Source organism: Phyllobates terribilis, unplaced genomic scaffold, assembly GCF_046119375.1.
Source record: "Phyllobates terribilis strain yellow unplaced genomic scaffold, ASM4611937v1 Scaffold_7__3_contigs__length_470593459, whole genome shotgun sequence".
NCBI classification, from domain to species: Eukaryota; Metazoa; Chordata; class Amphibia; order Anura; family Dendrobatidae; genus Phyllobates; species Phyllobates terribilis.
Genome location: NW_027362767.1, coordinates 68,446,977 through 68,463,742, shown reverse-complemented (window position 1 = coordinate 68,463,742; position 16,766 = coordinate 68,446,977). Strand labels below are relative to the sequence as shown.

General features: G+C 47.2%; 1 protein-coding gene across 1 annotated transcript in view; it reads left to right on the top strand.

Moving 5' to 3' along the window:
• Positions 1-16,766, top strand: part of PRKCH (protein kinase C eta) — a 168,295-nt gene that overhangs the window by 127,636 nt on the left and 23,893 nt on the right. Inside the window, exon 10 of the mRNA XM_073638715.1 lies at positions 2,633-2,787. Within this exon, the coding sequence (XP_073494816.1) occupies positions 2,633-2,787 (155 nt within the window). The remainder of the gene's footprint in view (positions 1-2,632; positions 2,788-16,766) is intronic.

Below are 16,766 nucleotides of genomic sequence, written 5' to 3'. Positions count from 1 at the left end.
TTCAGTTGTTTCACACTTTTTTGTTAAGTATATAATTCCACATGTGTTAATTCATAGTTTTGATGCCTTCAGTGTGAATGTACAATTTTCATAGTCATGAAAATACAGAAAAATCTTTAAATGAGAAGGTGTGTCCAAACTTTTGGTCTGTACTGTATATATCATTGTATATATGGCTGTTACAATCGAAGCCCATTTTTTGCAATACAGTGGTGGCCAAAAGTATTGGCACCCCTGCAATTCTGTCAGATAATACTCAGTTTCTTCCTGAAAATGATTGCAATCACAAATTCTTTGGTATTATTATCTTCATTTAATTTGCTTGCAAGGAAAAAACACAAAAGAGAATGAAGCAAAAATCAAATCATTGATTATTTCACACAAAACTCAAAAAAAGGGCCGGACAAAAGTATTGGCACCCTCAGCCTAATACTTGGTTGCACAACCTTTAGCCAAAATAACTGCGAACAACCGCTTCCGGTAACCATCAATGAGTTTCTTACAATGCTCTGCTGGAATTGTAGACCATTCTTCTTTGGCAAACTGCTCCAGGTCCCTGATATTTGAAGGGCTTTCTCAGGTAAGTTTTGGCAAACTCCAGCCTGGCTTTTTTATGTCTCGGGGTAAGAAGTGGGGTCTTCCTGGGTATCCTACCATACAGTCCCTTTTCATTCAGACGCCGACGGATAGTACGGGTTGACACTGTTGTACCCTCAGACTGCAGGGCAGCTTGAACTTGTTTGGATGTTTGTCGAGGTTCTTTATCCACCATCCGCACAATCTTCCGTTGAAATCTCTCGTCAATTTTTCTTTTCCGTCCACATCTAGGGAGGTTAGCCACAGTGCCATGGGCTTTAAACTTCTTGATGACACTGCACACGGAAGACACAGGAACATTCAGGTCTTTGGAGATGGACTTGTAGCCTTGAGATTGCTCATGCTTCCTCACAATTTGGTTTCTCAAGTCCTCAAACAGTTCTTTGGTCTTCTTTCTTTTCTCCATGCTCAATGTGGTACACACAAGGACACAGGACAGAGGTTGAGTCAACTTTACTCCATGTTAACTGGCTGCAAGTGTGATTTAGTTATTGCCAACACCTGTTAGGTGCCACAGGTAAGTTACAGGTGCTGTTAATTACACGAATTAGAGAAGCATCACATGATTTTTCAAAGAGTGCCAATACTTCTGTCCACCCCCTTTTTTAGGTTTGGTGAGGAATTGTATCCAATTTGGCTTTAGGACAATTCTTTTTGTGTTTTTTCATTGAAGACAAATTAAATGAAGATAATAATACCAAAGAATTTGTGATTGCAATCATTTTCAGGAAGAAACTGAGTATTATCTGACAGAATTGCAGGGGTGCCAATACTTTTGGCCACCACTGTATATAAATATTAGATTTCCAGTTCTATTGTTCCACATCTTCAATTTGGCTAAAGCCCAAAAATATGACAGGTCCTTCTTGTTGATTGTCTGCACATTCTCAGACTGTTACTGTGTAACACTTGTGGTTCCTGTGAAACGAAAGACCTATTTCAGCATAAGCGGTTGTATCTTGTAAGCAGGAGGTTTAGGTTACAAGCTGCGGTGATGTAACGCTGAGCTGTTTTTTTTATTCTTGTTCTGTAATATGGATATAATTTGACTTAGAAACTATGTTTGTGTAAGGGGTAGTCCAAAAAATGATAAATATGGGTAAAAAAAAAAAGTTATTATGTTCACATGTCGTAACATATATTCTTGATGGAATACTCCAGAAAAGTAACACACTTTGACATGTCTAGTGCATAGCCAATCAGCGCCCGCTAATTGGCTGCAGCGTTTACACCTCCTCCAGAGTCTGAATTTCATCTTGGGGGAAGTATGAGCACTGCAACCCATTAGTGGCTGCTGATTGACTGCAGCACTCATATGGCACAACAATCACATGTGCACTGGGAGTGTCTGTTTTTATTTTAAATGGGGGAGGGGCAGCAGTATTTAAAAGGAGTCTTTCAGTACAGACTGACTTTGAAACCGAGTACTGGCGCTCAGTACAAACATTTACTGCACCTTCTCACCCACTGATTTTCTATTTATCTCTGCCATTTTCTTGCTCTCTAAAGCCAGAGCTGTCAGTCAAAGAAGAAGGGGTGTGGAGATAGAGGGAATGTAAGTTGGTGGAGAGGTGGGTTTTAGTGGAGGGCAGGCAAGCCAATGGATGATGGCAGGAGCTATTCATGTACCCATAGTGCTGGCAGAATGCTGATGAATAGGAACCATTCACTGAAAGATAGTAGATAAAGGTAAAGAGCATGAGAATTGAGACAGTTCCTGTACACATTAGACTGATGTGTGCTCCAAAAGCAGTTTTTCCTTATTGTGGGGGATAAGGGCTGCAATATCATGCTTTTGTTAAGGCTTTGTGTAAAAGGACAAGTACACGGTATTCAGCAAATTAAGGTTATACTTAGATCTCGAAAACCATAAGTTTATTGGAAAACTGCATACCTTGACAATACAGGTAGAATAACATGTATTTCCGGACACTGGATCACCCCAATAATCAGTGTATAGTGAAAAGCTATGAAATACTTATTTGGTGTTGATTATTATTTTTAATGGTTTTTTTTTTTCTTTCTCCCCATAAAGGACCGATTGTTTTTCGTGATGGAGTTTGTGAATGGGGGCGACCTGATGTTTCACATTCAGAAATCTCGACGGTTTGACGAAGCCCGGGCTTGTTTCTACAGCGCCGAAATCACATCGGCCCTCATGTTTCTTCACGAGAAAGGAGTAATTTACCGGTAAGATCAGTCACTCAAGGCCTAAAATTTCAGGATTGACTGCCGTGTTCCTCTCCTCCATAACGACCTCAGAGGTCAAGGGTTAAAGAGGTTTTACAGGATTAACAAAAAATGACTGCTTAAAAAAAGAAACAGCGCCATATCTGTCTGCAGGTTGTGTGTGGTATTGCTGCTCATCCCCATTCGCTTAAATAGAGGAAACCTGTGATAATAGATGTCGTGCTGTTTCTTCAAGAAAACTGACAATTTTTTATACTGTTCAGACATAGGGACAGTTAACCCCTACTAGACTCCTCATTTCTCTGCTTCTTAAGCTTTTATGAATAGGAAATATTGGAGGGGGGATGAATGGCCAACACTCCATCCCAAGGGGACCTTCCAGAGCCCCATTCTTGGGAATTCCTGTTGGCCAATGTTTTGAGCTCAACCCTAGTCCTGTATGAACTGTTTTGCCAACCTACAACCCAGACTTTGCCCTCTTAGCTTTTTTTTTTTTTTAAAGGGGTTGTCTACTTTAGAAGACCTTTTTCTAAATGCTTATACTGAGTTAATAGAGGGGAGTCCTTCATTCAAGTACTACTATCCATTAGCTTGAACAGAGATTGATTGGAAAAAAAAAAAAAGCACCTCTTGATTTTAATGAGAAATGTGTAATACTTCATATCCCCTGTGGGGGCACTGCAGGAAAATGAAACACTTAGAAACTGCAGGAAAATGTCTTTCTTAAACAGCAAATTCTTGGAGGGAGAGGAGAATGTTGTCTACCTGCCAGGGCTTTCATTAATAGGTCATAAGGGTTAGGTAGCGGGCGGCTATTTGCTTGATCACTCCCCTGCACGACTCAGTGTTTTATTGTTCTATGAACGCATCTAGAGAATATATGTAACACAGATACTTGTTGGGACACGTGAAAAGGTAAGAGCCAACACATTCCATCCGTGTCCTTTGTATGTAAGTAGAATGTAGAGGATCGATGGTTGATGTAGACAATCACCTCTGATCGAGTGAGCAGAAAGCAGCTACATATATTGACAATTGCTTTAAGGTCATGTTCACACTTAACTTTTTTTATACTGTTTTGTAGCGAATTCTGTGACAAAATGAATCAGAAACTGTTTTTTTTTCACCTTTTGGGGACTATTTTTTTTTTTTTCTAAATCATTTTTGCCATTGTTTTTTATTTTTTTTTTAAACATTTTGCATCATTTGCCTTTTACTGGCTCCACGTTGAACTTTTAATGTGATCTGTGGTCATAAATCAGCAGAGAGGAGCTCAGAAAAAGACAGATAAAAGAGTTACACGCTTCCCGACACATTGTCACAGTGAGCTCACTGACTGATTCTCAGTTTAGTCATTCTCTAGCCAGTAATAGACAGGGGTTATAGAAGACAAACAGTGCAACATTTTTAATGAAACAATATTTTTTTTTAAAGCCTCAAATGCAATTATTTAAGTGAAAAAAAAAAAGTGGACAAGCCCAGTGTTCTTGCAATAATTTTCCCATTCGTTTGAATGGGAATATATGCCTATGGGGAAGTCGGGCGAGACAGCCGCCGACTGAATGATTGACTGGGACGGACCCCTAAAAAATATTTTTTTTCTTCTTCTTTTCTCCTCCTTAGTCTCTCTCTGGGGCCCACCGGGCATTTCACCGGTACCCTGCCAGGCCAGTCCGACCCTGAACCGGGTTGTTTGTTCAAAAGCTATCTAACATGTATGGGGGATTTACATTAACCCTATTATTTAATCCTATGTATCATTGGTGGAGGAAAGACATAAGTGTAAAGGATCTGTATTATATCTGTGGCAGGTAACAAGTTGGAACTTTCTTCTCTTGTAATGTTCCCGGCAGGACAAGACATGTTCTAAGGAGGGATGATGTAGCTGAGCTGAAAGGGCCAAAAAATATAACACACAATGATGGAGCCTAATAAAACAGTCAGGACTTGTAGGCTCCCTTATTATATGATATTTGTATTAGTCCTAATGGATTTCAGTGCACATTCCCTTTTTTCTTTCATAAAGTTGCATTGTAAAAGCAGCTCCATCCATCACTGTCATTTGCACTGGCCTCTGTAGAGCAAGAACAAAAAAAAATCACCATGAAGACTTAAAGGGAATCTGTAAGCAGGTTTTTAATAACTCATCAGAGAGCAGTATAATGTAGGGACAGAGATCCTGATTCCAGCGATGTATCACTTAGTTTATTGTGTGCAGCAGTTGTGATACAGAGTTTTCTCTTGTGTAGATGTAGCAGTGCTCAGAAAGCTGGCCTGCCCTCACCACTGATTGGCAGCTTTCTGTGTACATTGTATATTGACAGAAAGCTGTTAATCAATGCTTGGGGCATGGTTGGACCAGGAGGCACGAGGCAGCTAGTCCTGCAGTGATAATCTCCTGCTGATAAAACACTGATTGTATTGAAACAACAACACACAGCCTAATAAGTGAAACATCGCTGAAATCAGGGTCTCTGCCCCTTCCTCATGCTGCCCTCAAATGATTTAGCAAAAACCTGCTGACAGTTTTCCTCTAATGCAATAGAACATTTCTGGGGAGCGGATATACATGTTCATATCAATAGAGAAATCCCTTTAATGATTTTACATGACATCTCCAGGGGCATAAAGCTCTGTTCACATACACTAAATGTATCCAGTGGGCAGACATCTCCGTTCTATAATGCAGCAGGTGTCTTATTATATGGCCGGTATACTGTGGGTTTACAAATGTGATAGGAAGGAGTGACAGCGCCGGTAAGAAAGTGGCGCGCTGCTGCGTCTCCGCTTATCCAGTGTCCATACGTTAATGACTGCTCCTTTGCATCCACAATCCTGTGATATACAGCATCATCCCAGACTAATAGTTGCATTTTCCAGTACTAAGTGGTGAAGATTTGTAACCCTTTATGTGCTTAATTTCACTTTGCTCCTTTTCTTCTTTCTCATCACAGCACAGGGTCACAGTACAGCAGAGTACTTGTATACTTCCCGAGAGGAAACTCCACCTTGGCTCTTTAGCTGCTGGTAATTACTGCCAGGATTGCAGAATTGGGACAAAGGAGGAAAAATAAATATGTAAAGAACATAAATATAAAAAAACATGCCAAATTAAGTGTTCTATAATAAACCGATAATGCATGTCCTCAGGAGAGCAGGGAGAGCCAATGTAGAGCAATTGTCCATTTATAATTGCGCTGCAGTACTAATGCAGGAGGGTAGCTGTTATAACATGGCAGCAGTACTAATGCAGGAGGGTAGCTGTTATAACTTGGCAGCAGTACTAATGCAGGAGAGTAGCTGTTATAACCTGGCAGCAGTACTAATGCAGGAGGGTAGCGATTATAACTTGGCAGCAGTACTAATGCAGGAGGTTAGTTATAACTTGGCAGCAGTACTAATGCAGGAGGGTAGTTATAACTTGGCAGCAGTACTAATGCAGGAGGGTAGTTATAACTTGGCAACAGTACTAATGCAGGAGGGTAGTTATAACTTGGCAGCAGTACTAATGCAGGAGGGTAGTTATAACCTGGCAGCAGTACTAATGCAGGAGGGTAGCTGTTATAACTTGGCAGCAGTACTCATGCAGGAGGGTAGCTGTTATAACTTGGCAGCAGTACTCATGCAGGAGGGTAGTTATAACTTGGCAGCAGTACTAATGCAGGAGGGTAGTTATAACTTGGCAGCAGTACTAATGCAGGAGGGTAGCTGTTATAACCTGGCAGCAGTACTAATGCAGGAGGGTAGCTGTTATAACTTGGCAGCAGTACTCATGCAGGAGGGTAGTTATAACTTGGCAGCAGTACTAATGCAGGAGGGTAGTTATAACTTGGCAGCAGTACTAATGCAGGAGGGTAGTTGTAACTTGGCAGCAGTACTTATGCAGGAGGGTAGTTATAACTTGGCAGCAGTACTAATGCAGGAGGGTAGTTATAACTTGGCAGCAGTACTAATGTAGGAGGGTAGTTATAACTTGGCAGCAGTACTCATGCAGGAGGGTAGTTATAACTTGGCAGCAGTACTCATGCAGGAGGGTAGTTATAACTTGGCAGCAGTACTCATGCAGGGGGGTAGTTATAACTTGGCAGCAGTACTCATGCAGGAGTATAGCTGTTATAACTTCGCTGCAGCACTAATGCTGGAGGAAGCTGTTTTAACAAGGCTGCAGGTAGGTTAACAGTTATAACTGAACTGCAGTGCTAGTGCAGGGGAGTACCAGTTATAACGGCTGCAGTACCATTGCAAGGAGGTAGTCATTATAACTGGGCTTCTTTACCACTGGAGCGTGTAGTTGTTATAACTGCTACTGATACCACAGCACTGTTTTAATTGGACTGCAGCACTAGTGCAGGAGAGTTGTTATTACTTGGGCCGCAGCACTAGAACAGAGTAGAAGTTATAACTGGAAAGAAGCTGTTAAAACTGGATTGCAGTACTAGTGCTGGGAAGTAGTCGTTATAATTGGGCTGGACCACTAGAACCAGAGGGTAACTGTTATAAATGGACTGCTTCACCAGTGCATTGTAGTAGCTTATAACTGGACAGCAGTGCAAGTGCAGAGGAGAGGCTGTTGTAACTGGACTGCAGTACTAGAGCAGAGGAGGGGCTTTTATAACTGGACTGCAGTACTAGTGCAGGGGAGAGGCTGTTATAACTGGACTGCAGTACTAGTGCAGGGGAGAGGCTGTTATAACTGGACTGCAGTACTAGAGCAGAGGAGAATCTGTTATAACTGGACTGCAGTACTAGTGCAGAGGAGAGGCTGTTATAACTGGACTGCAGTACAAGTGCAGGGGAGAGACTGTTATAACTGGACTGCATTACAAGTGCAGGGGAGAGGCTGTTATAACTGGACTGCAGTACAAGTGCAGGGGAGAGACTGTTATAACTGGACTGCATTACAAGTGCAGGGGAGAGGCTGTTATAACTGGACTGCAGTACAAGTGCAGGGGAGAGGCTGTTATAAATGGACTGCAGCACCAATGCATTGTTGTAGCTTATAACTGGACAGCAGTGCAAGTGCAGAGGAGAGGCTGTTATAACTGGACTGGAGTACTAAAGCAGAGGAGAGTCTGTTCTAACTGGACTGGAGTACCAGAGGAGCGGCTGTTATAACTGGACTGCAGTACAAGTGCAGGGGAGAGACTGTTATAACTGGACTGCAGTACAAGTGCAGGGGAGAGGCTGTTATAACTGGACTGCAGTACAAGTGCAGGGGAGAGGCGGTTATAACTGGACTGCAGTACTAGTGTAGGAGGGTAACGTAATATAAGTTATTTTTTTTTATTAATGTCCATTGTAAATGATCATTCGTGTATCATGTGTCTTAAGAATTTCATGCAGTTACACCAGTTGGAGATTTTCACAGTTGCCTTGAGTCACACACATTGTATGACACAAACCATTCTTGTGTCTGCAACCAGACAATAAGGCAACAAGCGGCTACAAGTACTAGGACCTGCAGACATCTGATTTTTTTTCTTCTTTTACTTAATGAAACCATTGAACTCCGCATTGGAGACAGCAGAGAAGCCTTCCAAGACGTTTTTTGGATTTACAAACCATTCTCAGATACTTTTATTAGTGCAGAGATGTAAATTAGTGCATCGGTATATCAGTCATTAGTGCATCGGTGTATCAGTCATTAGTGCATCGGTGTATCAGTCATTAGTGCATCGGTGGATCAGTCGTTAGTGCATGGGTGGATCAGTCGTTGGTGCATGGGTGGATCAGTCGTTAGTGCATGGGTGGATCAGTCGTTAGTGCATGGGTGGATCAGTCGTTAGTGCATGGGTGGATCAGTCGTTAGTGCATGGGTGGATCAGTCGTTAGTGCATGGGTGGATCAGTCGTTAGTGCATGGGTGGATCAGTCGTTAGTGCATGGGTGGATCAGTCGTTAGTGCATGGGTGGATCAGTCGTTAGTGCATGGGTGGATCAGTCGTTAGTGCATGGGTGGATCAGTCGTTAGTGCATGGGTGGATCAGTCGTTAGTGCATCGGGGGATCAGTCGTTAGTGCATCGGGGGATCAGTCGTTAGTACATGGGTGGATCAGTCGTTAGTGCATGGGTGGATCAGTCGTTAGTGCATGGGGGGGATCAGTCGTTAGTGCATGGGGGGGATCAGTCATTAGTGCATGGGGGGGATCAGTCATTAGTGCATGGGGGGGGATCAGTCATTAGTGCATGGGGGGGATCAGTCATTAGTGCATGGGGGGGATCAGTCATTAGTGCATCGGGGGGATCAGTCATTAGTGCATCGGGGGGATCAGTCATTAGTGCATCGGGGGGATCAGTCATTAGTGCATGGGCGGATCAGTCATTAGTGCATGGGCGGATCAGTCATTAGTGCAGTCTTTGTTGTTTTATGTTCTTGAATTGAAATCTCAGCCCCATGAACCCGAGACACCTTTTATTAAATGTGCTGAATCATGTCGCTCCCGCGGTGTATGTATATAAGTGTACGTGTTGCCTGAGCGGCTACAACAGGTATGACTAATAGGTTAATCGCTTGTCACATCACATTTTGCTTAATTGAAGTCAAGTTACTGCCCCTTCCTCAGGGAAATTTTCACAAAGTGAGAATGCATTAGTGCTCCTCATTTTTCGGGATATGTACACTTTCCCATTGCTTCTTCACCATGCTGCTGTTGGATTACACAGTAAAAACCTGCTGACAGATTCCCTTTAAATAATTTGTTCCCTTTTTTAATGTTTTTGGTTTGCATTGATTGTGGCTTTGAACCCCACAGTGCTAAAAAGCCATGTTCACCTTCATACAGAGCTTTTTAAATAGCCTTTAAAGGGGGTTTCTGCTTTTAACAAAGTGGAGCCCAAATGTTTGTGTAGCACCCTGAGGATTCGGCTGCTACAGGGGTATTGCACCTCAACCCAGAGGTGTGATATTCCACTCCCGGGTAAGGATGGAGTGTGGAACTGAGCTAGTAGGCTGCATGCACTACACACATCCCATTTCCGAGGAACAGACCGATGGTACTCCCACTAGAGAAATGTGCAGGTACGACAGTGTCTGTTCCTGGCTGGAGTGGGAGGGGGGTGGAACATCCCAGTAGTGTAGGGGCAGATAGGGGGAGCAGCCTGGGTAAAGCTAGGAGCTCATTGGGTGCTGGTCACCTGAGCTCACACATAGAGGGAGTATATAAGGTGGGAACCATCTTAGATCAGAGTCAGTCAGTCAGTCAGTCTGAGAACCTGAGAAGCAGAGCAGAGGAGAAGAGAGAGAGACCCAGAGGCGCAGAGGGGACCCCAAGAGCCCATAAGAGAGCTAATAGGGTGAAGGGTCGGCAACAGGGTACCGGATCCCAAGCTGGCAGAGGCTACAGCACACCTTAGCCAGGAACCGGAGGTCGTGGGCAGGATCTGCCACGACCACCCACTAAATCCACCCGGAAGGCAGACCAAGAATAGGGTCAGGGAGCCCAGAGGAGGCTTGACCAACAAGAGGCCCGAGGGAGCCGGACTTAGGTGGATCCCTGGTGGGAACGGCCAGAAGAAGGGAGAGACAGAAAGGAGCTCAGGACCACACTCCGGAGTTGCCTGGGAGTTGACCGAGTCCAGGACCTGGTGGACGCAGCACGGCTTGGGTGGTCACTGCTGTACACAGTGACCCGAGCAACACCAGTAAGTAAAACCCTGGAACTGCATTTTATGTCTCTGAGTCTCCTTGCTGCACCTTCACAACCACTATCCTCCACGGCTGACCCCCTGAGGCTATACCCCTCCCGTTGGGGGTTATACTACCAAAGCTGCACTCACATAATCAGCCTCAGTGGACTCTGCTGCAGCGGCGGCCGTATTGACCGCAAATCAACGGGTGGCGTAGTCGACACAAAAGAACATCTAATAACATCTGTAGGACTGCCACACACTGAGTTTGACACCCTGGGCACGGACCGGGTCACAGCCACTCGGAGACTACAACCCCCATCTGATCCGGCTCCGGGTATCCCTAACAGCACTGGCCCAGGGGGCGCGTCAACTTTGGCGTAGTCGGCAGGATAACGTGCCCGCAACAACCGGGTACTGCGTGCCTGAAGAGAAGTTCACCGTTACCTTAAAAAGAAGTCTCCCGCCGGTTCCGGAGGGTCCCCGCCAACGGACCCCATCACAGGTCGTTTCCCGCCGGTTGTCCGCCATTTGCAGCTTTTTCCCGCCATCCATGGAGTTTCCCGCCACTGGGAGACGATTCCCGCCATTTCCAAAGATTTCCCGCCTTGGAAGAGCGGACGCCATTATGGGCGTGCCAGAGGGTGGCAAGAGGCCACCTCCCATCGTGGGCCAGGTCGAAGAATGGCGCCAAAAGCGGAAACCGCGCCCACCAACAGAGACTGTGATGTTGGAAGTGTCCATCAGCGTAAGAGAACAGCCCCTGGAACTGACAATCACAAAGTTGCCCCGGGACCACCCTCAATGTGGGCGGAGACAGAAGAAGAGAACAAAGATGGGTGTCGCCTGGAGCAGTCTGGAGAGAGCGCACCCGGAGACAAGACGTCTGGAAGAGAGTCCAGAGAGAGCCTACCCGGAGATGGAGGGAGAGTCAGGCAGCACCGACCCAGTGGTCAGGAGCCTGTTGCAGGTCGCCACTCCAGAAGGCCTGCTGGAGATCCTAGCACAGCTCCCCCGAGACCGGGAGTGTGCACAGACCGCGCTGGAGGACCTCGCACGGAGGATGGCCCGGGTGCAGCGGGAGACGTTGGCGGAGCGGAGCCGAGAGATGGCCCAGCAGACCGGCACCCGTCAGCGGAGCACGCCACCCGAGACGAGGAGACAGACCGCCTCTGAGGATGGCGCAGGAGGAATGAAGGCAGGAGACGGCGCCGAGAAGGGAGCTGAACTGACGGAGGCAGGTAAAGGGGACGTCTCTACCCCGAGCCGGGAAACCGCGTGCCTGCCCCAGCTCCCCGTCGCAGAGCCCGAAATTCCCCCTGCCGTGCCCGTCGCTGCATCGTCACCGCCGCCGACTAGGCCTCAACCGGAAACCGCGGCCGCGACCCCTGTGACGTCACGCGCTTCGACCTCGAGTGTGGCCAAGCAGGAAATACCACCGGCCTGGTCGCAAGGCCTAGTACCTCCGGGCGCCGCAATACCAACAGCGCCCCCTACCTCCGCGGAGCCACCGGCCTGGCCGCAGGGCCGAGTAACCACGGGCGCCGCCGTTCTGACGGTGCCCTTTTCCTTTAGCGTGCCCCAAGCCTGGTCGCAAGGCCTGGTCAACCCGGGCGCCGCTACCACCACAGCGCCCATAGCACCTAAAGTACCGCACCTGGGTGAGGACCTGTTCGCCCAGCATACGTGCCCGGATGGGCAGCCCTTCATATGGCCACCGGAGTTTCACCATCCCCGACTCCGGAATGAGAGACCCCTAGATGAACCCCTGATTCCGGTTCCGAAGCCCGCAAGGAGGACCTCGCCCCCGCTGGAGGAGGCACAGTTCGAGTGGGACCCCACTGGAGAAGACCTCATGGGGTTCACTCAGGAGACTCGGGCGGCCGCAGCGGAGCGTGCAGAGTGCTGCCGCCAGCAGCTCGAGGTCTTCGAGAGGGAGCGGAGAGAGAGGCGGGTCCGGGAACAGCAAATGCAGATAAGGAGCGCGGAGCAGAAGAGCCGGACCAGGAGGAAACCCCGTGCAGCTCATGGTCCCCGTGCCACCGGGACTGTGATAAAATTCAACATGCAGCATGGGTGGGGCTTCATTAGAGACCATCAGACCCCCGGCGACGTCTTTGTAACTCGCAGAGACGTAGAAAGCCATCTGCCGGAGGGACACAGAGGTCGTGACCTGTATGTAGGGGACGAGGTCACCTTCACCCGGCACAAGTGTGCCAAAGGACCCTACGCCCTCCATGTGCATCGCCTGACGGAGGAGGAGCTGCGGTGTGAGGAGGAGCAGGAGGACCCGGACGGGTCTGAATCTAAAGAAGGAGCAGGAGGACGCCGTCGTTGAAGTACGGTAGAGAGAGACTGTACATAGTTACCCGTCAGGGTATAAGAACTGTTCTAGATAAAATATAGTCCCCGTTGGGACCAGCAGATTGAACTGAAACCCGTGTGTCCCTATTCCCACTGACCGAGGACTGAGAGCGGTCATTCCTCCCTAATACCTGGCCGAGGACTGAGAGCGGCCATATTTCCTTTGTATATAGTTGCGCTTCCTAAAGCGCCCCCTACCGGTTTTATAGGGAACTGTTTTATTCCAAGAGAGACTGTCGCACCTTACCCGGTCACAAGTTGCACCGTGGCCGGAGAAACAAGAATGTTATTTATATGAAAAGTTTATTGCTGATGATATCTATATGATGTTTTCTATGTTTATGTTTATGAAAAAAATTGTATGTTTTGGATGTTTATATTTTACAGCCCGAGGACGTGCTGTGATTTACCAGGGGAAAATGTAGCACCCTGAGGATTCGGCTGCTACAGGGGTATTGCACCTCAACCCAGAGGTGTGATATTCCACTCCCGGGTAAGGATGGAGTGTGGAACTGAGCTAGTAGGCTGCATGCACTACACACATCCCATTTCCGAGGAACAGACCGATGGTACTCCCACTAGAGAAATGTGCAGGTACGACAGTGTCTGTTCCTGGCTGGAGTGGGAGGGGGGTGGAACATCCCAGTAGTGTAGGGGCAGATAGGGGGAGCAGCCTGGGTAAAGCTAGGAGCTCATTGGGTGCTGGTCACCTGAGCTCACACATAGAGGGAGTATATAAGGTGGGAACCATCTTAGATCAGAGTCAGTCAGTCAGTCAGTCTGAGAACCTGAGAAGCAGAGCAGAGGAGAAGAGAGAGAGACCCAGAGGCGCAGAGGGGACCCCAAGAGCCCATAAGAGAGCTAATAGGGTGAAGGGTCGGCAACAGGGTACCGGATCCCAAGCTGGCAGAGGCTACAGCACACCTTAGCCAGGAACCGGAGGTCGTGGGCAGGATCTGCCACGACCACCCACTAAATCCACCCGGAAGGCAGACCAAGAATAGGGTCAGGGAGCCCAGAGGAGGCTTGACCAACAAGAGGCCCGAGGGAGCCGGACTTAGGTGGATCCCTGGTGGGAACGGCCAGAAGAAGGGAGAGACAGAAAGGAGCTCAGGACCACACTCCGGAGTTGCCTGGGAGTTGACCGAGTCCAGGACCTGGTGGACGCAGCACGGCTTGGGTGGTCACTGCTGTACACAGTGACCCGAGCAACACCAGTAAGTAAAACCCTGGAACTGCATTTTATGTCTCTGAGTCTCCTTGCTGCACCTTCACAACCACTATCCTCCACGGCTGACCCCCTGAGGCTATACCCCTCCCGTTGGGGGTTATACTACCAAAGCTGCACTCACATCATCAGCCTCAGTGGACTCTGCTGCAGCGGCGGCCGTATTGACCGCAAATCAACGGGTGGCGTAGTCGACACAAAAGAACATCTAATAACATCTGTAGGACTGCCACACACTGAGTTTGACACCCTGGGCACGGACCGGGTCACAGCCACTCGGAGACTACAACCCCCATCTGATCCGGCTCCGGGTATCCCTAACAGCACTGGCCCAGGGGGCGCGTCATTTGCAGCCATGTAAAATAATAAAATCAGATAGTACTCACTCTCCCCAGGTCCATTGCCTGCTCCCTGAGGCTGATCCGGTCTCTGTCTTTTGGCTGCAGGTGTGACATCATGACTAAAGCACGCAATCACTGCGCTCAATGCCTCTGCTTACTTAGATGGAACAACAGTGATTGATGGTAGCGGTGATGCCTGCGGTTGATTTATATTATTTAGTATTATTTATACCATTATTCTGTATAGAGGGCTATGTTGTGCCCATTATTCTGTATGGAGGACTATGTGGGGCCCATTATACTGTATGGAGCACTATGTGGGACCCATTATACTGTATGGAGGACTATGTGGGGCCCATTATACTGTATGGAGGACTATGTGGGGCCATTATACTATATGGAGGACTATGTGAGACCCATTATTCTGTATGGAGGACTATGTGGGGCCCATTATTCTGTATGGAGGACTATCAGACCCATTATTCTGTATGGAGGACTATGTGGGGCCCATTGTACTGTATGGAGCACTATGTGGGGCCCATTATTCTATATGGAGGACTATGTGGGGCCCATTATTCTGTATAGAGGACTATGTGGGGCCCATTATACTGTATGGAGGATTATGTGCAGCCCATTATACTGTATGGAGGACTATGTGGGGCCATTATTCTGTATGGAGGACTATGTGGGGCCATTATTCTGTATGGAGGACTATGTGGGGCCATTATTCTGTGTGGAGGACTACGTGGGGCCATTATTTTGTATGGAGTACTATGTGGGGCCCATTTTTCTGTATGGAGGACTATGTGGGGTCCGTTATTCTGTATGGAGGACTATGTGGGGACCATTATTTTGTATGGAGGACTATGTGGGGCCCATTATTCTGTATGGAGGACTATGTGGGGCCCATTATTCTGTATGGAGGACTATGTGGGGCCCATTATACTGTATACTGTTTGGCCCGCGACTTTGTCCAAATTTTTAATTTTGGCCCTCTGTGTGTTTCAGTTTGACATCCCTGATCTAGACCATTCTATGACCATCAGATCGGAGGGGCATCCCCTTTACCACTCCTTTAATGCACAAAATGGGTAATGCTATTTTTTATTTTTCTGATGCCCAAGAAAGTGGAGGAAAAAGTAAGGGAGAGGTGAATCAACAATATAAGTGCACTTAGCTGATTGCAAGCTGTGTACCCCCTGTACTGTTCTTCTGTCCAATAGTGCATTTGCGTAAATGGCCGCTAGCTGCACATTCGGGCATATCGGTGATGTTCATAGTGTGCTCCGTCACCGCAGAGCACTCAAACAGCTGAAAGTTCAGAGACCTCCTCCTAGAATATTATTCTAGAGCTGCCACAATCCTGCCCAGATCAGGGAGAAATGGTGTTGGTAGAGATGCCTGTGTCCGGGATAGCGGGCAGGAGCGCGTGCACCAAGGGTATGAATCCTGATGTCATTATTACATCACACCTGTGAATTATACTGATCTGTCCAGTACATATTGCTCCATATGTGTAATGGTGAACGGAGAGAAATTAATCTGGATTTCCAGATACATCAGTCAAGCAATTGGGATATGTGAACTGCCAAGGTGACCTCCCCTAATACCAGACATGGGATTTTACAGTCCGGAGAAGAGCAGATGCATGACTTATACTACACATAGATGGCGAAAAGGATTCTATGAATGTTGGTGACAGGATAGAATTATCTGGTGGTCTCCAACCTGTGACTCTCCTGCCGGTGAGAAACTACGACCCCCCCCACCCCATTGTGCGTCCTGTAATCACAGAATGAACAGCGCCTCGTTCAAAAAACAAAACCAATTTACAGATTTGCTCTTTTTTTTGTGCGGATGTTTTTCTTTTATCTTTTTACATCATTCCCAATTTTAAAAGAAATAACTTTTACTCCTAACACCACCCCGTCCTCCTACACAGTAGTAGTTCCACCATTGAAATCCGTAGTACTCCTATGTGGTTTAATACCTCCTTTATGGCCCACACGCTGTATCTCGTCCTCGCAATGCCCCTCCAGACAATATGGTGCCCCCACGCTGTCCCACCTGCACATTATGATGCCCCCACAATAATAAGATAACCGCACAGCAGGACTGGGACGGAGTATGGTCAGAGGTAGGCGCATGCATAGGGTACCACCTCATGAACCCTCAGTGAATTTTAAGTATTTGTTCATTTCATGCCTCACCTACTTAGTGTACCAAAATACTTGCCCCACAGTGCTTCTCCCACACAACCCCCACAGTGTATCATACTCACAATACCTGCCTTGTACATTATGATGCCTCCACTGTGCCCCCACACAATAATTCCTCTACATTGCCTCCTACACAACTCCCCCAGTGCCTCCCCTCTCCTTTTAATTCCCCCCACGTTGTCCATGCCCACATATCATGATG